We start from the raw sequence: 24418 nt of genomic DNA, 5'->3' as shown, positions 1-24418 counted from the left end.
CAGATTAGAATAGCATTAGCGTTTTTTGGTGCTGCATTACCCTGTTGATGCACCTTAAGCTTGTAGTTTACTAAGACCCCTAAATCCTTTTCTTGTGTACTACTGGCAAGTCAGGCATCTCCCATCTTATATTTGTGCAGCTGGTTCTTCCTGCCCAAGTGTAGAACCAGACATTTGTCCCTATTTAAATTCATTTTGTTAGTTTGGGTCAAATGGCAAGAAGACTGAATCATTTGGCACTATATGGCCAAAGGGTTCTTTTCACTCTGAAGGGTACCTCACCTGTGGGGCCTACAATAGCCTGAGAGTTGTGATAAGCAGATAAACTGCTGGGACTTTAGTTCATTTCTTCATGGGCTATAAAGCAAGGATTCCATCATCTCATCAAATGCAACCTATAGAAAGCACTAGAGTAGGTACAGGTAAAGCAGCCATATTGAAGTAAGTTGCTCTGCTTCCTCCAGCACAAAGTAAAATTAGACTTTCTGTGAACAATCAGTCTGGTCAGTGAATAGAGCCAGCCTACATTCTAATACTTGAGAGGAGATTGGATTGGATTAGCTAGGCTGGTATCCATTTACTTCTGTTCTACTCCCCGAAATGTTTTCTGTGTTCCAAGCTGGTGTTCATGTTAAAGTAATTGTATCTGATACATCAACGTATGTAAACTCTGGCTTTCAACAAAATTCTGGTTTGGGAAAATGCTGCTCATCCTTTTAACTAAAGAGAAGCATTTTAAAACTGTTAATGTAAAAAGGAGGGGGTGCTTTGTTTCAGAAACATCAAATAACACAGTTAGGAAGCTGCAGTTATCAGCACACTTGATGCAGAACTTTATGAATCAGTAAACTAATCCACTGGGATGAATAAAGATCTTGGATTTAGATTTAATGTGTTTCCATGTAACAGTTAAGAAAGTATGGAAGCAAATTAATAAAATAAAATGCTATTATTAACTTTAAACTGTAAACAGATAAGATGCCCTAAAGGATTATAATGTCTTTAAAATTTACAATTGAATTTGAATTACAAAATAAGCAGTAATAGAACATGATTTGTACTTAAGACAATATAGCCTTACACTTGCTCAAAAAAGCAACTGGAATGTACAAATCTTTTTTTGGTCATCTTCTCAGATATCAGTCTCATCAAAATTCTATTTTACTTGATCATACCTTGCTAAATTTCAAGGTGTCTAGAGTTAATCTTCAAAATGCTACTATTTTTGAGCTGTTAGCTAGGTAGGCTATTTCTCATTTCTTACTACTACGATTTGGCATCAGCTATATTTGTCTGTAATTGCAAGAAGTGCAATTTAACAATAAACCAGTCTGAAGGACATATCATATCTTGAGGATACATACCATATATATTTTTTAAAAATATTCATACTTTTGTAAGCAATACTTTACAGTAGACACCTCAAATCTACCATAGATGTAAAACTTAAAACGAGAAAAATTTAGGCTCTAATTTTTATACATATATTTATATTCAGTTTTCTATATATATATTATATATACACACACCCACAAGAGTATATATAAAATATATATAACCAGATTCAAAAAAATCAACAAAAACGGGGCAATGTACATAAATTCTTTTTAAAACTCAAACAATACAAAAACTTTAAACATTAAACAATTTTAATAAAAGTTTCTGTACAATGCTAAGCAGTTTTATGTACATATAGAAAATGTAATAGGAGTAGTGTTTGAAATTACAGAACTCCTTAAAATTTCAATGGCAGGTAATCTGGAAAAAATAACAGCATTCCATTCACAAATATTTTCAAGCAATAAATATGTATTTATAAATAGTGTAAATTTACATCAAGATTAGAAACAAAATCACAAATCTGAAGTTTATTCTTTAGTCTATGTGCAACCCATTTATCTTTGTGACTTGGCTGTTAATTTTTTTAAATTTCATTTAGGAAACAAAAAGTAACCATCATGGTTTCAAAACAAGACAGAATAACATAAAAGCAGTAAAAAAAAAAAAGTATCACCTAACCTTTCACATTAAAAAAAAAAAGTGTAGCCCAAAGAAAGACTTAAAATTCTAACTACCTTACAAAGAAATGACCAGCTATGCTAGTACTTTCCAAGAGAAAACTCTGAAGGGAGGAAAAATAGATGAAACCAATTCATCAGCCCAGAAACAGAGAAATACAAAAGAGGTGGTCTTCAAGTCAGTAGTCTGTATAATGTTGCCAGTTTTGTCAGATATATACAAAACGTGGAATTTTCTTTTTAAAAAAATCAGCTGAATGAGCTTTCTATATTTCAAATTCTGGAATAGGAGCTGTGCTCTCTCCTGTCCAGTTGGTTGACACTCCGCACTTGGAAGGTTGCATAGACACAGCTTTCAGCCAGCAGCCTTATGGGATCGCTACAAAAATCAGTGGTGCAGAACTGGGTCACTTCCTGAATATCAGAAAAGTTTTTATGTAAATGTCCTTGGAAAAATGTCAAGATGAAGATGATGGCAATGGAGGTGCCTGAAAAGAGATAACACAATACATTACCTTTAAAAAAGTTGTATTTACTGAACGTGTCTTTAGAAAGCGTTACTGTTCAGTCCACTGGCTCATAGTTTGCTTCTTTATGTATCTGGATGCTGCAATACTATTTTCTGAACATTTCACACAGAACATTGCTTAAGACTTCCCTTATTCAATGGGTTTCCAAGTTTTATTGACAAGCTTCAGTTTACCCTTATTCTTTAGCTCCCTCGAAGGCACGCATTCTGCAAATTCTCACCATCACACAATGGTTTGGACCCAAACTTTCAGTGAATGAAAAGAACATTCGTAGAACATGCCTTTCCCATCTCTCCTTCCCTCTACAGTCCATGAATATCTGCTCTTGGGGCTGGCTAATTTTTTGGATAGGTTGGAATAAGGTACATTGGGCTACAGTGGCCCCCACCCTGATAGAGGAATGATATATGATCCAAGCACATCCAGCTATTAGTAGCACTGGAGTCCTTGTTTTTCATTTTAGTGTTCTCTTCCAACCCAATCCATGCCAAAGTAAGGTCAGTAAGCAACTTCCAACCTATCTCCAATGCTCATATGTGTTTCCTTCCCAACACCACACATTCCAACTTAGGAATTAAGTGAGCAGGTTAAAAATGATTCCTTCCCAATAACAAATACACTTCTTCAATCCATGTCCCTGAACCAGTGTTGTCAGGGCGAGTGCTGAGGCCTTTTTCAGTTCAAGGTTCTTACACTAATTTACAACTTAGGGCCAGGGCAGCTCAGGGATAACCTGAACCTTTGAATCCCAGCTCAGTCACCAAGATCATCTGCTGGAGCATTGTTGGTTATCCCCTGAGTTGGTGAGGCTCATTTGACAACAAAGAGAAACAGACTTTAGTGTCCCTGGCCCAGTCCTGTGGCATCCTCAGCCAATAGAGATCCAGCAGGCACCTTCCGTGCCAACTTGAAATCTTATTTATTCCACCAGGCCTATGCAGGCAATTAAGAGTATATCCCCAACAAATGCTTTATTGACACTTGTTTTTAAGTGTTTTGCTTTTAAATTGTTTCTAATTTGTTTGTGCTTTCATTGTATGGTTTCTATCTTTTTAATGTTGTAAACTGCTTTGATATGTTTTGTGATATAGAAGTACATACATATTTTTATTAATAAATAAGTAATATATATTTGCTTATTCTGATACCTCATCAGTTGCAAATGAAGGATTCCACATGCTTTACATCTGATATTCTAGCAAAATTAATACAATACAGTTGCTCCCAAGATTTTGCTTAGTATTAAATCAATGAAATAAATTAACATAACCCAGGATTTTCCTGAAGTTCTAATTATATTATATACAGTAAGCGATTGCCTAAATGACACTAGTTTTTTTCTTGTAACAAGTAGAACATATAGTTACACAAGAATAGCACAACCAGTATGTTCAAACTGTTGGCATATATTAATAAAGTACTGCCTCACAAATACAGTTTTACTTACTAATGTAAATTGGTCATAGATTTGCATCAGATCCTCCATTTTGTACTGTTCTAGCACCACAAAGTTTTCCAGATTCCCACATATCTTTCGTGCACAGTCTAGGCAATGTACGACATAGGTTTTTCGACAATTACTCTCATTTGTGACAAAAAGCAAATTGAAGACTTCCACCTATGGATACAAAAAGGAAGCAAAACTAAGCTGTAGCAGAATATGAATGTGACAGCAGAGCTAGACCTGGACTTAATTTGGCATCACACATATTATATAGGCAGCTGAGCTAGAATGACAAAAACAGTGTTGAGACTTGGCTGGGTAGTGGCAGCAGGAAATTAAGGAGGTAATTCTAAATGAAACAGCATAGCTCTTTTGAAATCTAGTAGCCAGAATCCATCGAAAGCCGAGCTTATAAGCTGCTCCCAGCCATGAAATGACATGCTATTTTATGTGTGGAGCAAGTTCTAAGTTTTCAAACCCTGTATGAATATTTGGCCATTGATAATATATTGTACAATGGGAAGTAAGAACATCTTGCTATCAAGACCCAGCATATTTCAGAAGAATAAATTCTACTGATAGCCTTCACATAATAAAACCCATATTACACTTTGTATTGGAGGTGAAAAAAACCTCACAGGTCAGTCTAAAGATCTTTCTTTGATACTGAAGGCACAAAGAGCAATAGTAGAGTATAAGGCAGGTCAGGAAATTAAAGGACTGCCTCTCCTCTTAAAGGGAGATGCCACTAGTCCGGTAACTTGAAATAGACCTATGTAAAAAACAAACAACACTAGTACTACTATGGATGAAGTAAAGCCAGACCAAATAAATCAATAGAGTAGATCAAGACAGGGACTTGGTTTGCACATAATGAGCCTTGGTTTCTTAAACTATGTTTTATTAAACAGTGGGTTTAAAAAAATCATTTGAACCCTGCCCAGCAGCTTACCTACTTCTGGTTTGTCTACTGCCAACAAACTGCAATCTGAAGCCATGCTTTGAAAGCCTTTCTTTTAACTATGTCTAGGCATTACATGTAAACCTAGCACTTTCCTTAACTATGATTTGTTTGATTACTTCACCTCATGTGCTCACTAAGCAATATGCAATATGGGATTAGCTGGAAGGAAAGTCAAATTCTGGAGAAACAACCCATGGTTTGTTTGATCATCTGTTGGAAAACTTGTGGTTAAATCACTGACCTCGTTCGCAGGACAGTATAAGGTGAACTATGGCCTACTGGGACTGTGCAAATGTGTGGGGTCACAGCTGCTTAGCTCCACAATGAGCTAAACCAAGTGTTGGCTTAACATGTAGTCTGAACCTAGGCTCATGGTTAAGCTTTCTATTCACTAACCACAAGTTGGGCTCATGTTTAAGCCATGGCTACAAGTTTGAAAGACAAGCTAAGCTCAGTGTAGGAGCAAAAAGAACCAGGGAGGAATGACAGGATCCTGCATGTTTGTCAGAGTTGGGTGAACCAGGCCAGTTTGTTAAGCAAATGGATTTAGCATTATATCAAACTAGACCCGTTAGTTGCCTCAATTCCTTCTGAAATAAGTGAGGCAAGTTAGCCATGACTTGACTTGTGTTCCACCAAAATCAAAGTTCAACTAACTTAGTCTGAATAAAACCCAGTTATATACACATGCAGCCACACCTTTGCTTCAGGAAACAGAAGAAATCCAAGAAGCATCAATTGCCCAGAAATTCAGAGTGTGATGATTTCTTCCACTGCAATATTCACCTTCTTACTATCTCTGTGATGAGGGATACTAGAGACATGTTCTAATCTGGCATTCTCCTCCTTCAAACCAAGAACTTGCACAGTCTAAAACTTTCTGCTAGTCACTATCCACCCCTTAGCTTCCCTTGCTGTGCAAGTGATCCACAACGCAGTTGCAGTTCTGGGACTGCATCTCTAAAGAAGAAAGATTTTTAGTGTTTCCCAGTATCAGCTGCATGACTCGTCTGCGGAATGGTTTTGACTGATTCAAATGAGCTAAAGATGCCATTCACAGAAGAAGAGGAGTGGGATACTTTACCACTGAAGTGCAAACAACTGGGGAAAGGTCTAAGAGATTAAGTCAGAAATCAGATTTTAAAACTGTAAGCAAATATTAACCCACAGCACATACATATTTACTAACCTCACATATGCTACAGTAATGAGCTGGTTCTTCCTTTGTTCTCTCATGCCAAACAATCTCCTTTCCTGCAGCAATTAGAGCTTCCCTCAAAGTTTGACACTGCTTGAGAGTCCTCAACAGGCAATACCTGCAACAGATATTAGAATAATTCAAATGATTATTCATTTTAACACCGTTTTATGAATTAGTTGTTTGAATTTTATTGTTTTTAAAACTTTGCTACTATGAAAGGCCAAACGACTGCCTCTCCTGTGGGATATAGGAGTACACCAGTGGCATCACAGAATTTCCCCCCCATTTTTATTGTTAAAATACACACATATTTACTGTTCAAAATAATAATCCCAATACATAAAAGGATGTCATTTTAAAAAAAGAATTAATACACATAATTTCCCTCTACAAACCATATTTGTTAGTTTGTCTATTCATGCTATTTCCAACCCCTTAAATAACTAATGTTAGAAATAGTGGCTATCCCACAATACTGAGTATTGTCCTCACAACTAACAAAAAATGAACTATCAAACATACAAATTTTTTAAGGCACCTTCATTATATTATTTTGCAGCATTCTTAATGCATCAAATCTCACACCATTCTTTGTTATTTGTATAACTATTTGTAGGACATGAAGCCAGTAAATATGAACTTCAAGATAAATATACAATCTGACAGTGTGCATTTCTACCAAATATTCATTTATAAATTATGTTGATTTGGGGGGGATGTCCTCTGCAATCGATGGATAATCTTAAAATGGGTGTTTATAATAACTTGGCCTAGGTATCTTTCCCATTTGATGTGGTTATGGTGCAATATAATTAAGTGAAGCGTGTTTACTTGACAGCTAAAGATATGTAAAGTTTCTTCTGTCTCTTACTTGTTTTAGACTTAGTTTTTGCACTTTCCTCGAAAGTGTTCAAAGTACCACATGTCTTATGAGTACGTGCAAGAAGACTGCAAAAAAAATAATTTTAAAAAATCCCTATCAATTCTCCCCCAAAATCCCCCTGCCCCTAACAGTGGGATGGGGGCATCTTCAAGGCCTCTTTCTGTCTCCATCAGTCTTTTAGGGTGCCAATAAGAAAGCACCACCAGCAATATATTGGGTGCAAAGAACCCTTGGAAACATAGTTCTCCAGGGCCCCTACGTTCAATAGTTATTTGACTCAGAAGCCCTGGAAAAGTATGGGAGCCACGGACTCCAGAGCCTAAAGGCACTCTAACGAGAGAAGTAAGAGAGCTCTACCCCCTCTCTAGCAGTTAAGTGATGAAGGGGTTAGCAAGAAAGCATGACTGGTTTTCCAATGGTGGGTGTATTAAACTAAGATGGCATAAACAGAATCAGGGCTCTCTTCACATTGGTAAGGCTTTTCAAAGTGTTTGTGTTTTAATCTTCCCTAGGTCAAACTCACCCATTACTGAAAACTTTTTAAAAGTTTAACTGCCAATGGAATATCAGTGATAAATGGTATTATATCCCTGCATTGCAGGGGGCTGTCCAAGATGACCCTCAGGGTCCCTTCCAACACTTCAGCTCTATGATTCAAATAATGCTGGGCTCCATCTCAACTCAAATTCTCTCCCTCCCACCAATCATATTTCAAATCATTGCTGACAAAAGAGGAAAAAAATCAGCCGTGCCTTAGAAAAGAATAGGGCTTTAATTGTATGACACAATAGCATCTAATCAACAGTATTTTCAATATACTAATCTCAGTTTGATACTTATTAACCCCTTGACAATATTTAATGTGACTACCTTTGAGCTATTATTCAATATCTAAAAATGTGTGCCCTCTTAGTGTTGTATTTCTGCACATTCTACTTAACAGAAATATCACCCCAAGTTCCCCCCCCTTTTTATAATTTGTCAAAAGTTACTTTCATTCTATAGACTCAACTAAAAAATAAAAATCTTAACAAAAAGCACCTGAAACCCAACCACTCCTGTATGACACAAAAACAATTTATAATACAGGCTGATGGGGCCAGAGAGCAGGCAAATGTTACTCGGAAATTACAGCTAGGAAAGGTCAACACCATCAGCTAACATATCTTTCTCTTGAGGCAGAAATGGAGAATTATTGCTTATGTCTTTATTTCAGTGCAATCATTTCCTGTTCTTCTCTCTATTGTTCATTCTGTTCTGCCCCCATCTATTTCTCTGAAGCCCAAAGTATTACAACAGTGAAGAATTTATGCTCAGCACAGATGAGAGCTACTTAGTTGAGTTCCTCAATGTTTAATGACAGAAGATTCTATGAGATACAATAATTTGTGATGGGAAATTACCAACCCTTGACCTCAAGGTCTGCTTGTCTGTCCTGACTGTTGGGGAACTTGCAAAGTTACAAATCTTTGTTTCAGATTAAAAGAACAGTGTAGTTAATGGCTTACTGGGTTCTGGCAACTGATATTTGCTCTGACTACTAATAATATACAGTAGGCTGAATTAATGTTTGTGTGCCCCATCTATTTGGTTAAGTGATACATGCCTGATTATACACACATCTATCAAGAGAAATACATGCCAGTCAAAGAATGTTGGAGAAAGGCCACAACAAAGCAGACTGAGTGGCTGTTTAGGATCCTGTTTAGGATTCCTGACAGAGGCTTCACCCTCAATCCTATTCTCCCTCCACAAGCCTTCCAAATAACCTACAGAACCCCCAATTTCCTGTTATAATCTTTTTAACATTGGATCCCAATTGCTGCATGAAATATTTACTAGAATGATCTTCCTAGAACCACCTTTTGGTGTTGTGTACTTATAAGAGGCCACTTTACTTTTCCTGACACCTCTGTTGTTAGCTTTTATTTCCAGATTGCCTTTTTTGTACTGCACTTGGTTTCTTCCAAACTTCAGGTTCCTCCCTCTTTGAACGCTACCCCATTATCTGCTCTGTCTCCTTTTTATTTCTTTTAGAATAATGTTAGGTTGCATTTTAATTATAGGCTCTTTTATAATGCTTAAGAGTCTTCCAAATGCAACTTTTTTTTTTTACTGCACCAATGTCATTGCTGATAACTACATGAAAACATGTTTTGAGTCATATTTAATTTATTCAATAATATCCTGAAAATGTGAACACAGTATGCTATATTATGGATAGGCAATTTTATTGAGTTGTACACTGAAATATCTGTCTGTCTCTCTATCTGTCTCTCTATCTCTCTCTCGTTTTTGGCAATTTAACCGGTACCTTTCTTCCCCTTTTTATTCATTTCTTCTAATTCCCAACATAACATTGGGGGGGGGGGGGAGAGAGAGAGAGAGAGAGAGAGAGAGAGAGAGAGAGAGAGAGAGAGAGAGAGACACGGAGGGAGAAAAATGCTCTCATGTAAGGAGGGGACGGAGAAGGAATGAAAAGCATCCGCACCAGTCTGTCACCTGAGGAGGATCAGCAGAAACTTCACCACCTTTCACCAAGCTCTATAGCCAGGACAGTTTGGAAAGAGTGGAGAAAACAGTACCACGCATTCTACAATCCTACTGGGAATTTAACTCTTACGCCAGAGAAAAGAGTTCCTAATGCTTCCAAGTTAGAAGCCAAAGAAAATATAGACACCCTGCCCCTGTGAATGGCCATCCCAACAATCTGACGTACAGACCCAGAGGATTTTTCTTACAGCTATTCACATACAGAACATAAAATCAGAACAGTGAAAGCCAAAGGGGATGGGGGTGGGGAGACTGCAGTAATTTCTAGTCTTTCAGCTAAAAGGGAAAACTGGTGTCGGTTCACTAGGTGTTTCTACACTGCAATGCTGCTCACAGCCACTAGAGTGTAGTATGCTTGCTGTTGGCCAGAACACTTTTGTTTGTTTGTTTTTTTCAGGGTTTTTTGCTACTGGTGTGGATGTGTCACCTTTTTATATAAAAGCAACTGTGGGGTTTCTTTACAACTGAAATGTATGTAAAATGGTGGGAATGATGGGTGTCATGTTTATTTAACATTTTATTGCAAGTTGTACTTTGGTTGCATTATTCATTCAGAAAGATGCTTAATATTTAAAAAACAAAACATATATTTAATTTAGCAGCAAAGGCAGAGTTATCATTAACATTTGTCTTATCAAACTAATGCTCAGAAATAGCCTCCAAGTGATCAGGTGAAGACTCTGAGCCTGCAACTTACAGCACATTTTCCACCAAAGGGTCATGCCATTTTTAAAAAAATATATCTATCCATTGGATATAGCTAGTTTGCTTCACCAAGAACTCTGTTCTTTGTACCTTTGTATCAATCAGTAAATTAAGGTAATAACTCTGTGTTGAACATTTACTTAGAGTAGACTAATTAAAATGAATGGACCTAAAGTAGTCAAAGTCATTAATTTCAATGGATGTACTTCAAGTAAAAGTTAGTTGACTACCACACTCTGAATTAACAAGCATAGTGATTTAAAATGTACATACTTGATCATTTCAAAAAGCTTTGGATCTGAGACTTTGATATTCCGTGCTATGTTCCAAGAAAGATGAACCATAGGTACTATTGACTTCACACTCTGCAATTTATTCCACTCGTACCGTTCTACAGCCAATTTATATTGACAGGCTGCAATAAAACAAAGAGAGAAAAATAAGGGTACCAATTAGATATGAAAATACCACTGTAGTTATTCTCAATTAAGAAAAAATATATATACAGCCACATTCAAAACCTCTGAGCAGTTTCCAAAATAAATGATTTTGGTAGACTTTTTCTTTGTGTATGTCACACCGAAATAGAAAACAGGGGAGAAATATGATAATGGCAGTCCTTTCTTTAGCAACAGATAAAAGAACCAAACTGAAATTTCCTTGTCTCTTAAGTGTAGCCTTTTGAAAAGAAATCATATTCCTGCAGAACAAAAAATGTTTTTAATTGCCTCAGATATTGACAATTTGTGGCTTCATTCAGATATCACATTCTCCAAACTATGATTTGGGACATTAGAAAAAGCTGTACATCTATCCTCCTCCTCTAGTATCCAAAACAGCAAACCTCACCAACCTTGGCTTTAAATCACCTTTCAGTATTGGTCTGCAAGAAGCGCTTTTGCCAATTCGGACATCACAGCAAGCCATGGTCTGAGGAATCAGGATGGATGATGGATGGCAATGTGCAAAGGGAGGAGGCATGTGTGCACACAGCATATTCACAAAAAGGGAATATGACATCTGACTTTGCTACTTCATACAATACTACCAGGTCTTAATAAGCAGAAAAATGAATGAGTCCTTTCTTCACACATGCAGCCTGTTTGTTCCTCCCTTTGTACAGGGTGTGATTAAACCTGGAAGCCTCTAATCAACGATAGTTTCCTGTTTCGTCTGGGGAATTATGGTTACCAGTTTTGGAAAAAGACAGGATATCAAGCCAACTTCAAACCATGGAGGAATTCCCTAGCTTGTTTCAAAGCTGGTAAGCAGCTTCCTGGTTCAGACAAAATGAGACACTATAGTTAACTGACAACTTTCTGGACTGTTCCTGCCATGAAGGGTGAGCAAAGGGGTACACAGGCAGAAAGCTTATTCTTACTAGTCTATTAAATTGAAATATTATCTAAATGCGGACGAATCATGTTATTCCATCCACAGACTCCTACATATATGACTATAAATAAATTAATCCAAATTTGTTCTGTTACAAACAGGTACTTTTTGATGTAAAATTACGCTGGAGAGCTGATCTCAGAAAAGTCTATTTCCTCTGGATTTTTTTCAGAATGATTGTTAGGCTCTGAAATTGTTATATGCATTATTCTAGTTCATGCCCTCTGCAAAATCACACAGTCTAAGGGCTTCTTATTTTGAAAAATGTGGGTGGTCTGTTGAAAGCTGTGTCAGTGCTTTTATGAAGTATTTGTGTAACTGTAAAGACACACTGTCATACCTGTAAGAGGGCCAACATTCCAGGCAATATTGTTACACCAGCCAATAGCTTGAACCCAATGTACAGTCCCAGCATTTATCCACACCAAATCTCCAGGTCTCTGAATAAATCTATATACTGGGACATTGGCTTCATACAAATCTTCCAAATTAGGCCACCAAGAGCCCAAAAGAAAATTCATATTGTTTCTGAAACAGGAAAAGATGAATGTAAATATTTATCAACCGAAATATTCTATATACATCAAAAACATGTCAATCCAAAATGCTGTACACAATAAAAGGACAAAAGATTATTATAAATAATCTTAAGAGGTAAGTTTGCTCAAACAGGAAAACTGGAAGCCTCCAAGCCAAAGTGAACTGCTACATCCTAATGTTTGCAGAACTTACTAACTAAATTAGGGGGTTTATTGCACTAAGTACTATTTTTTTTTAAGCACATTGCTGCTTCCAGGGAATACAGCTTCAGTAATACCCACTTTAGTTGTGACAGAATTTCTGCTACAATCACTGGGCTTATTCACAACTGCTAGTTTTAGGGATGTCCAAGGTACAGGAGTTTTGTGTCTTTTTCTTTGAACAGCAGACCCTCTTACCAAATCACATATAACCCTTTCTATCTAAAAGTTTGCCATGAAGATTGAAAAACCCCTCCTGAAGAAACACAAGCCCAAAAGCTCTCAGGCTAGCCCAGGGATGGGAAACTTGTCATCCAGATGTTGTTAGATGACAACTCCCATCGTCCCCGACTATTGGTCCTGCTGGCTGGGGATGATGGGTTGGAACTTGCAGCAGTTCTTTAGATTCTAGCTGCAACAATGCATATCTACATTTCCACATCAATATTGCTGTTACACCATAACATACAGAAGGTGGCAGAAGAGAGAGACGAAAAAGTAATATATTAGGACAAGAGTTGCTAATGTGTTTGGGCCAGTGTGCATATTTAGAATTTTTAAAAAGTGCTGTGGGTGCCAGTCACAAAGTGGCTGAAAGGTGTGGAGCGTGGTATAAAGCAAAATGGTCTCCATGAGAACATGCTATAATGGCTACCACATCCAAAAGGAAAAAAAAGAGTCAGGACCACACAAAAGTCCAGGTTTGCCCCCTTCCTGCAAAAAAAACCATCAATGAGGGGAAACCATTGCATGCTTGTTCACAGAGAGAAGCTTTTTGTACCTCTGCTTCTGTTTAGAATGGAAGGAAGGGTGGGCAGCCAATGAAATGTGTGCATGTTTAAGGGGGCATGTGCAGCGTAGAAGAAGCTGAGCCACTGCAAACAGTCTTTTGTGTGTTGTGGATTTTTGAGAGGATATTTGCCGAGCCTTTTTGCAGGCACCATAGGAAATACTGGCGGGCACACTGGTGTCCACAGACACCACAATGACAACCCCTGTACTAGGACAAACCAAAGTAATATATCCTCCCAAATAAGCATCACAAATAGCACTGTTTAGAGACAGAGTGGATTGTGAAATAATTGGAAGCACAGCATATGGCGATGGAAAATACTGAACGTACTTTTCACAGAAGTCATTCATGACGCCCCAATAATTTTCTGGAACAACAAACCATTCACAGTCACCTGGACCTATATTTATATTGACTGAGCAAAAGTTGTTATTTTCTTGATGACCTGAAATTAATAAGAAAAAAACAAAACAATAATAGTGATGATTGATGTTTGCAGGGCACTATAAAAATATGGAGCATAACATGCAAACAAAAATGATAAGAGTCCTGTGGTACCTTAAAGATTAACAAATTCATTGAGGCATATGATTTCATAAGCAATATATTATTTCATGTACCAGAATATAATTTTATCTCTTCTTAAGGTGTTGTAACATTTTTTGGTTGCTGTTCTGCAACACACTAGGACTGGTACTATTCCATCAGTTTAACTTACTATATTTACAAATTAATACCCCACATTTCATATCTGATATTGAAGACATCTAACATACATCAATTATAAATTAAAATATCTAATTGAAGACAGTTGCAGTCAAAAACCTAATCAGAAGCTAGATAGATGTTTCTCATGCAGGAAAACCAGAAGTTGAGCTGCCACAATGCACTTAAGCATCCAGGTGAAAAATGGGATGTTCAAAACTGCCTGAAATCAGAGCTGTCAGATTCTAGTACTTTTATAACTTTAAGTATTTCAGCAAGTTATAGATTATATAATAATGGATACGAATCATAGAATTTAGAGTTGGAAGGAGGATATTTCAAAAAAATATTGTAGGAACTTTGATGCATAGTTAAGTTCTGATGAAAGCTGCAGTAATATGCCTCCATTACCAATTCATTTTACAAATGTAAGGAGGATTGAGACAATTACATACTCCTTGCTATTTATCAGATAATGTTCTGAGACACACGTGTTCCAAGCAAGCTTTGGGATTTAAAGTGCAGCTCTGAATTTATATTTTATTTACTTTAGAAAATTTATATGCCACTTGATTGTAATAAAACCTCTAAGCGGTTTATACAAGTATTAAAATAATCAACAAAAAAAGTTAAAGACACATCAAAACATTTTAAAGTACACTAAGAAGAGATTAAAACATGTCTACACTGACATGCCTGGATAGGCTTGCCTAAAGAAAAATGTTTTAAGAAGGCCCTGAAAGGACCACAGAGAAGCTGCCTGCCTGGTGTCAATAGGCAGAGAGTCCCTAGGTGCTGCCACACTAAAAGACCAATTTCTTACAAGTGCAGAACGATTATTATGTGGCCAGTTCTGCAGAACAAACCAGTCAAGTGGGTACATATGGGGTAAGGTGATCCCGCAAGTAAGTGGGTCCCAAGCTCTTAAGCGCTTTATATACCAATAGTAACAACTTGAACTTGGCCCAGTAACAAATCAGCAACCAGTGCACATCTCAGAGCAGAGGTGTTTTATGCTGGCAGGGTCTTAATCCTGTCAGCAACTATGCTGCAGCATTCTGTACTAATTGTAGTTTCCAGGTTAAGCCCTGCACAGAGTACACATTCCTGGCTCCTGCGCGTATTGGCACAGTACGCATAAGTGCCCCCGACACAGCTTTTTCTAGGTTCAAAAGGACCTGCACATTGGTGATGGCACACTGAATGCTCCTAAAATGGTCACTGCCTGTACTAATGGTATCTTGCCACAACAATCCTATTAACTGCTCCCAGTGGCTTCATATAGATATTAAACTGCATTGGGGTTAAAATACTGCCCTGCAGCACCTCAAAGCATAACTATGACAGAGGTCCTCTGACAGAGGACTGAAAAGCCCTCTCTCAATGCTACTGTCTGGACTTGCTCCTGTAACTGGGAAAGGAACCACTGTAACATAGGACACCCAATTCCCATTCCATGGAGTTGGTCCCAGAGGATCACTAGTATTGACAGCCACAGAGAGATTAGGAAGCAACTACAAGTTCTGCTTGCCCTCCTCTCTGTAAAGGTAATTCATCAGGGTGATCAAGAGTGATTTTGATGTAGTTTAGTGTACAAGTATTATTATGATTATTATGATTGGGACACAGGTGGCACTGTGGGTTAAAGCCTCAGCGCCTAGGACTTGCTGATCGAAAGGTCGGCAGTTCGAATCCCTGCTGCAGGGTGCGCTCCCGCTGCTCGGTCCCAGCGCCTGCCAACCTAGCAGTTCGAAAGCACCTCCGGGTGCAAGTAGATAAATAGGGACCGCTTACCAGCGGGAAGGTAAACGGCGTTTCCGTGTGCAGCTCTGGCTCGCCAGATGCAACTTTGTCACACTGGCCATGTGACCCGGAAGTGTCTCCGGACAGCGCTGGCCCCTGGCCTCTTGAGTGAGATGGGCGCACAACCCCAGAGTCTGTCAAGACTGGCCCGTACGGGCAGGGGTACCTTTACCTTTACCTTTATTATTATGATTCTTTATATAGTATCATACATGCATGTGACGCTTTATAAAGAATGAACTGGTGGGTCCCTGTCTCAGGGGGCTTAACATCCATAAAACTAAGGAAGTGAGGGGAATGGCGCCTTGGGTAAATAGGGAAAGAATATGCCATTATTCTCAGCTGCAGTTGGATATGGGGACTAATGAGTTGTGTCAAAAGCATCATTTAAAAGGTGGGGTTTGAGGAGGAATTTGAAGAAAGCAATAGAAGTGGCATCACAGACATTCTATTGGAGGCAATTTCATGCATAACAGGCAACATGGAAGGAACAGCAGCCATTCTGAGGGGAACAGGTGGTCTTTGAATGGCTGAGGGTGATGGTGCAGAACAAGTGAAGGGATATGTTGGGATGCAAGGGCAGATATAAAGTGACTCAAGGCCATGGAGGCGTTAGAACAGGGGGTGCCAACCTTCTTAGACCAGCAGGCACATTTTGATAGAGTGCTATTGCTGCCAGTCACAAAATGGCTGTCAAGAGGCAGGGGAACATAACACGTCATGGCATAGTGCAATGTTAGAGAGAGTGCAGTCACTGCTTCCCCCCACCCCACAACAATCTTAAGTTTACCACAGGAAGTTGACTATGTCCTCCTGGTCCTGACTGTGAAGCAAAAGCTATTAAAGGCAAAAGAACCTTATTTACCCCAGTTCCAGCACTAAACCACAGCCTAGGCTGCCATGCAATTAAGCAGTATATAAACTGTTGATGAAGAAATAAAGCATAACTATCGGCACCCACTTACCTGAGAGTAAGTCCCATGAAACACAGAGACTTACATCTGAGGTAGACATGTATACCACTGTACAGTAAGTTAACTTTGCAGTGAATTCTTAATGTGCACCTAGATATCACTTCCTGCACAGCAGGAGACATGCCTAAGCCTCTTTGCAAGGTCTTCACATTCTGCATTTGCCATTTGAGGAGTGGATTATTTAACATCCACCTGAATTTATGTGTGGTAGTATTTGCAGAAAAAAAATTATTGGATGGATCTGATCTCAGATGAACCTACCACAGGAAAGATGCTTCCTGGTTTCTAGAAGGTTCCACAGACTATTAGAAAATTAAATGCACATGGGAAAATTGCACTAAATGGGAAGAGAAAGCCAAGCTAACTTATTTTCTAAGGGCATCCAGACATTTTACTTCCTAAGAATCTTCCTAAAAGGATTAGAGACTTAAGGAAAAGGAAGGGAAAGCTCACAGTCTGGGGCTCCTTCCTGTGGGTGCAAATGAAGGTGCTGTGTTAGTGATCCCCACATTAGAAACTAAGGAAGAAAAGCTAGTGAAGTATCCTGTAGCAGACAGGAAGTCATCATAGGAACTTAAGGAGCTGCATCATGTGGCCAGAGCAGCAAGAGCAAGAAGAATGGATTTTTATCCATTTATTACTATTGATTTCATTTACACTCCCCCTCCCCCCCCCCCCCGCAATGGAGTCCAAGGCAGCTTTTTAATTGTTGGGTTTTATTAGTGATCTTATGCTTGTTGGAAACTGAAATCAATGGCAATATTATATGGTCATCACTGCAGTCAAAGAGCCACTATGAAAGTAGCTGCAAGCACTACTAAGAAAATCTTCAGAATCAATAGGATGTATAAATGTATAATTCAGAATTATTAATGAAAAGTAAAGTTGCAAAAAGAAGACAGAACAATTCAGAAATGGTAAAAATGAAGAGGTTTTTGTGTCAGTATGTAGCACTTCACATGCTCACCCGGTGTTCTGCTGCCTGGCACCTTCATATACAACTGGACTGTATTCATTCCCAGGATTGTATGACCAACATGACTGAGGAGATTTCCTGCTGATACCACCCGCACAAAAGCAGGAAGCTTTGTAAGTTCATGAAGCTGTAGCTTCCACCTGTTGTAAAACAGCAAATTAATCCATGTGGTATTTGGAGAGGCAAAAACCAATTACATTACTTACACTTTTACCCTAAAAAGCCCTTCATATTTGTACACAAGTAAAATCTATTGACCCTTTTGGGATGCTGGATCAGATAACTAATTTATACTGTCTTGATTAAGCCTTTTTCATGAACAAAAACCCAACACCCAGCCACAATAGGCTGCGTAGGATCGCAGAATGATTATGGTGGTTTGCGGGTTACGAGAACTAACAAATCCAACTGCTTTCTTTTTACTGAAAGCCTCATGCTCTGCTTCCATCTACATACATTTGGTAGTCCTGTGGGTAGCCAATGTACTGGATGACCCCCAGCAAAACTTGCACCAGACCTTACAAAAGGTTTGGTTGTAAGTTGCTTTGGCTTGCCTTGGGAAAGATAAAGCGACTATCAAATCAAATCATGTCAAATCCAATCAACCTCTAGGACCATAGCCTTCATAGCTGATGCCACACTGGACACCACTCAATTCTCCACAAAAGCCATGGCTCCAACACTGAGATGCTGACACACAAGCATGCACAAGGTCTTTCACCTGGACCTTTCATGAGCAGAAAGCTGTTTGAAGATTACACCTTAATGAATATGTTGGTAGACCCCAAGGAAGAAAAGAATACAGTCTCCACCACATACATGGGAGGTGAAAAGTGATAATTTCACAGAACAACGTTCCCATATCAGGCACCTTCACACTCCCTTTGTATATCCATAACCTCAGGACGAAGCACAGCAATCTAGAGTTTTGGAACTGAATCTCACCATGTCTCTCCCCTCTTTACATTAGGCTCAGGTGAGGCAGTGAGCATGTGAGATCAGTGTTCAGAATCAGTAATGGATAGTCTAGTAAACTGAAGCCCAATTCTGCTAAAACAGAAATTATTTTAGAGTATGGCTCATTTGCACATGAAGGTGCTGTTCAAACTGTTCTGGATAGTCCTGCACTCCTGAAAAGGACCAGATATGCAGTCTGTGGATGCTTGTCACTGGAGGTCCAGTGGTATTAGTCATAGGGTGCCTTTCACTGGATGAGGCTAGTTTGTTAACTGTGTCCCTCTCCTGGGCAGAGATAACCTCACTGTGGTTACCCATGTTCTGGTAATCTCTCAGGTAGATCACCACAATCCATTTTATGTAGGGCTGCTTCTGAAGCCTGCTCAGAAACTGTAGCTAATTAAAAATACAGGTGCTGGGTTATGAATTGAGAAGGAAGCAGGAAGGGTTCAGTCTCCTTTGCTCTGGATCACATATCCTCAACCTCTTCCCCTATCTGTGTCCATCTAGCTTGGTGTACCATATTCATAACACTACCTAAAATAATCAGAACTTGCTAGATTCAGGATGTTGTCGAATCCAGCACTGTTCTATTAATTATCTTACCTAATTTATAAAATAAAGGTACAGCAGTCAACACCCCATATTATTGATCCAGGGGATGCAGCTCAGTAAAAATTAATTTAATAATACAATCCAGGAAAAAATATTCAAAGTTTGGTATCCTGAGAAGATTTAGTCCCCTATGGTGACTACGTACATGTTGATTTACTTACTTTTTGTCATCTGAAAGATCAATGTTGGTCCCAAATTTGATAGTTTTAAAAGGTCCTTTTTTCCTCCTCCCAGAGCTATAAAATAAATACATTAATTATAGTTATAAATTTTAACTATTTTTTTTAAAAAAACCAGCATCTTAAAATGTGACTTTCATAGCCTGTGTGTATTTTAAACCTAAGTGATCACCATAAGCTGGGAATGCATTTTTGTGTGAAAGAGCTATGAAACAATGTAACTATTTAATCTGAAGTCAATTTGTAAAAATTTGGTAATTCAATTTTTTAAAAAATATTTCAAAAGAAAAACCATTTTCTTACAGAAATCAGATTACTGGACTGAGCATGTGCTATTAGGTACCCTGTTCCTTAATTCTAAGGGTTTGTCTACCTTACCCTGCCATTATTTTTTGCATCTCACTGATTGGTGAATCTTGGGGTTCTAGTAAAAAAACACAACACAGATTCTACAAGGCTACAAGTTTGTTCATGCCTGTGTTGGGGGTAATGTAAAATAGAAAATATATTCATGAGTTATGCATATATAAGATTAGAAATGGAAACATTAAGAATACAAAACACACAATACATATGTATCCAGACATAAAAAAATCAATGTAGTTCTGGAAATATATGTGGCTGAGAAAACCCTCTTCACCAGTGTGAAGAGCCAGTGTGGTGTAGTGGTTAAGAGCGGTAGTCTCTAATCTGGGGAACCGGGTTCGCGTCTCCGCTCCTCCACATGCAGCTGCTGGGTGACCTTGGGCCAGTCTCACTTCTGTGAAGTCTCTCAGCCCCACTCACCTCACAGAGTGTTTGTTGTGGGGGAGGAAGGGAAAGGAGAATGTTAGCCGCTTTGAGACTCCTTAAAGGGAATGAAAGGCGGGATATCAAATCCAAACTCTTCTTCTTCTTCTTCACCAGTTAAGGTCTGAGGCGACTACATTTCTTTCCATTGAAGATGGTGAGCCGATGTATTAATACACTTACTCTATCGCTTCTCCTTTCACTGTGACCTAATTCATACATGCTTCCAGATACTTCTATGTGGTGTAATCCCATTATGCAGGATGCATGTATGTGAATACCAGTGGAGCTGATCACATTGGTCTTGACCACATTCTCTCACCTCGCTAAATATGTGGAAAAACCACATGTAATCAACCCCACTCATTCTGGAGTATGGATTGCTTTAAGAATCAGCTCCTATGCTGTTGGGAGCACATGTGAAGGGGACCTACTGAATTCTATCCACTCACTTATCAGAAGATGTTGATTCACTATCTGAATGGTCCTTATGGTGACTTTTTTTCTCATTTTCCTCCTGCAAAAGTCAAACATGACATTTTTAAAAATCAAATTCTACAAATATTTGGTAAACATGAACAGTACAGCATGGAAACCTATTGATACCTCTATGAAAAGTGATTTTACTGGGAGGTGCCTAAAGTCATTGCATCCTCTTTTGACCACAAGAAAAGCCACTCAGCTCATGAAAGGCTTAGTTTACAGGATAATTTTAATCATCTCAGTGAACAACCATAAAAATATCATCCCCTGAGCAGCACCCACATTTTCATCATCATCATCATCATCCTATCTGACTGGCTTGCCCCAACCACTCTGGGCAATATCCAGCAAAATATAAAAACACAATAAATAAAAACACAACGGCATCAGTATATCTAGAATTCCAACAAATGTAGGGCACCGTCTTCTACAGTTGATTCTGATTTGCACTATTCTTTCTTGCTTCTAATTCCAGAATTCTGTTAGTTAATGGGAGAGTAAATCCAAAGCTGGCTGAAGGACCTGTGGAAGCAGCATTAAGTGCCACTGTATCAATAATATGACCTGCCAGCGGGTTGGCACTCAGGCTGTTGGATGCCCTCTGGTATACCCACAGAAAGCTCTGCAGTTGTACACGTCCCACCAGCCATGTTCTGGAAGTGATTTGCAGGAGAGAAAGGGAGAGCATTTCAGGGGCATGCCGAGAAGAATGTGGAGCCAAAAGATCCTAAGACTTCATTCCCCCAACAGGTCCCTTAAAAAGGCCCAGATCTACTCCTGCCCTGGGTTAGTGCAACCCTTCTTTTCTCCCAAGTGTGTCAACTGGAGTGGGAAAAGGGAGAAAAGAGAAGCAGGTCTCTGCCTCAGCCACAGTTAGCCAGTGGGGAATTGGATGTGGTGGTTGCTCCACTACAGAATCTCCACGTTTTAGTATCTAACATATGAAAAACCAGAAAGCCTAACAGTAATATATTTGTCCAAAAACTATTCGGACATGTGTTTCATTTCCCTACGCTTTCCACTTGAAAAAGTAGGGCCCCACTCATGAACCACCCAAAGTGCTATTGCGCTCAATGCTTTGACACATTCTCTGATCTTTCTAGCTTACCTTTTTGCCCTCAGAATCAAAGAGGCTTAATGCTTCTGGAAGCCCCCACCCTCCAACAGCGTTGGAATTATCTGGGAGAATACAATGTTGGCTCCCTTCTCCAACCAGCGGCCGAAAATCTTCAGTGGATATCCCATTTCCCCCATCACCATTGGCAATCTAGAAAAATCCCATTTGTGTCCCTGATCAGCCCAACAAAGTACTATCAGAATCTCAGAATGTACCCACCCACCAAACGAGTGCAGCTTCCATTTCTTTTGACACCATTTTTTGCCTTGCTCACAGCCCCTGCTGGTTCTTTCACATTCTTCCACCATATGTAACCCCAGGCTACATTCTCTTAGTAAGTATTTTAGATTTAATATTACAGTGTCTATCCTTTGTTTCTCAGTGTCTATCCAGTGTTCCTTTTATTTCTCATTTCCTACTGCAAGCAGTAATCTAAACCCCCCTCCAAATAATTTCGCACAAATAATTTCAAATTGTTATCTATTTATCAAGCAAAGGTCGTTTTTCACTGTTTCTCTTATACGTGCATCAGCCCGCTGATATTACTGAGTTTGTATACCTCTTAAGCTCTCTCAAGGCAGCCCATGTTCCAAGACTGTGCTAGATATTAGTAGTTAGAAACACAGGCACACACCCCAGTATAGTTTTCATAAAGCATGAAACAACTTGGCAAACAGAGTTTTCTTCCTCAATATGGTAAATGTTGTAGCAACTGCATAAAAACGAACAGAATGCAACTGCTAACTTATAGCAGATTGCAGGTTGTTGTGTACCAAATATAAAAAGAGTGCAAGCAAGCATGATTTCTCCACATTTAAGAATAACATTTTCAATATATAAAAATACTGGGGGAGGTGTGGTTTTTGTTTGTTCATACAGTATGTATTTTTGTGGTTTTATATTGTAAACCACCTTGTAAACTTTGGATGAAGGGTGATATAGAAATTTAATAGGACAAACAAACAAACAAATGTTAGGTTGTTTTATAAAAGTAAGGAAGGTTTATTTTCTAAATTGTTAATAACTTTTTATCATGCTTAGAATAGTTATAGATATTTGTTTTATAACCTCAAAGGAGGACCTAACTGCAAACGACAAGGTATTTTAGCCACCTTGGTTATCCTGCTGTAAATGACTGTACATATTCTACTGTATCTCAAAAACCTATGCTTTTGGAGTAAAGTTAAGTGTGCCTATATGATACAGATCAGGAACAGATCTTAACTGACAAATAAATTATAATGCCCTACTTACCCTTAATGATTCCTGGAATGAAGAGGCCTGGTACTGTGCATATTTAGCAATGGTAGTTTGAGATTTACTGCTTTCACAACGCCATATTTTCTTTGTTCCAGTGGGGTCCCAGTTTTCATCCGATGGTTGTAATAGCTGTGTCCTTACTTCTACTAAGTGTTCGTTATTAGCTTCTACCAATGTTTTGGTAGAGAAGAGTCCTAGATCTAGGGAACAAGCATGCACTTAAACTGAGAGCTCTTTTGCATGCACTACTGCTGCATGAACAGCAGTAAGCTGTTTAGCAAGCTAAACTTTAGACAGTACTAGCTATGAGCACATTAATACATGATCAATTCAATAAATATTTCTCAGCTGAATCAAAACCTGCTTAACAGTTTCAGGTTTTCAGAAAACTTTCTTCAGCCAAATCTCCTTTAAATGCATGGTAGATTTCACAAAGCAAAAAGCTACCAAAACCTGTGGCAGATGTCCAGAACCCTACCCAGCAGAATCAGCAGAAGAGCCCCTCAGTGCAGCAGAACTGGCTCACCATATTTTGAAATAAGTGACATAATACACATCTAAAGGCCAGGGGAGCAGAGCACTGTAAGTCCAGAGTCTAAAATTGTGTACTGCAGTATTGGTTAGAGATCAATAAAAATTACTGAGCAGTTTGAATTTGCAGAATTAGATAGGCAGTTGAGTTCGTAGAATATACCTTACCAGTTCCAGTTCAGTACATTTTTACTGTTTTATGCATTGGCCACTAAAAGACATGTAATCATAAACTATATGAAAACAAAAAAACACAGACCAAGTGATCTGTAAGTACTTTAGGAGCACCTCCACTTCTAAATATTTGTATTAAAGAAAAATATCTAAATATAGGGCCTTGCACAATTAAATCATACATAAGTAGACACTTAAAAATCAATGGACAAGTCAACTGATTTCCATGGCCATACTCTGCATTTGTCTTAGTTCAATACAGCCCAAACAAAGTAAATCTTTCTAACTCAAACTTACCTAATTTAAGAGCTCCAGCAAGGCCACGTATTACAGTAACAGGATTGTTCGGATTTGTACAAAACTGATGTAAAGGTGGGAAGAAAGCATCGCGCTTGTTTTCCAACTACAAAAGTGAAGAGAAAGTTCAGTATTAATGCAAGGAAATAAAATGCAGAGTTGTATCAGTCCCTTGTCATAATGCTTCCTAACAATTTCATGCATCATGGCATGGTATTGCTACTCATTAGAAGTTATTTATGAGTTGGTAAGGATACTTCAAGAAGTATACTTAGATCAGTGCTTTTTTTCTAAAAAAAATGTTTAGGGGTACTCTCATTTTGACTCAAGAA

General features: G+C 38.6%; 1 protein-coding gene across 3 annotated transcripts in view; it reads right to left on the bottom strand.

Annotated features, from left to right (window-relative positions):
* Positions 1–1631: 1631 nt before the first annotated feature.
* The window catches only part of KDM6A (lysine demethylase 6A), a 102187-nt gene continuing 79400 nt past the window's right edge, over positions 1632–24418 (bottom strand). For 2 of the 3 annotated variants that reach the window (XM_081907799.1, XM_081907800.1), the window contains 11 exons: positions 24087–24192; positions 23079–23284; positions 20677–20741; positions 19418–19492; positions 17676–17824; positions 13557–13671; positions 12034–12221; positions 10572–10713; positions 6146–6272; positions 3996–4166; positions 1632–2506 (listed from right to left, as the gene is read on the bottom strand). In XM_081907799.1, coding sequence (XP_081763925.1) covers positions 2477–2506; positions 3996–4166; positions 6146–6272; positions 10572–10713; positions 12034–12221; positions 13557–13671; positions 17676–17824; positions 19418–19492; positions 20677–20741; positions 23079–23284; positions 24087–24192 — 1374 coding nt within the window. In that variant the 3' untranslated portion in view covers positions 1632–2476. Of the gene's footprint in view, positions 2507–3995; positions 4167–6145; positions 6273–10571; positions 10714–12033; positions 12222–13556; positions 13672–17675; positions 17825–19417; positions 19493–20676; positions 20742–21815; positions 21975–23078; positions 23285–24086; positions 24193–24418 lie in introns of all 3 variants that reach the window. The other variant, XM_081907801.1, reaches the window with a different exon arrangement.

This window comes from Podarcis melisellensis, assembly GCF_964234715.1.
Source record: "Podarcis melisellensis genome assembly, chromosome: 4".
Classification (NCBI taxonomy): Eukaryota; Metazoa; Chordata; class Lepidosauria; order Squamata; family Lacertidae; genus Podarcis; species Podarcis melisellensis.
Note: the sequence above shows the minus strand (reverse complement) of the source record. Positions and strands in the feature narration are given on the sequence as shown.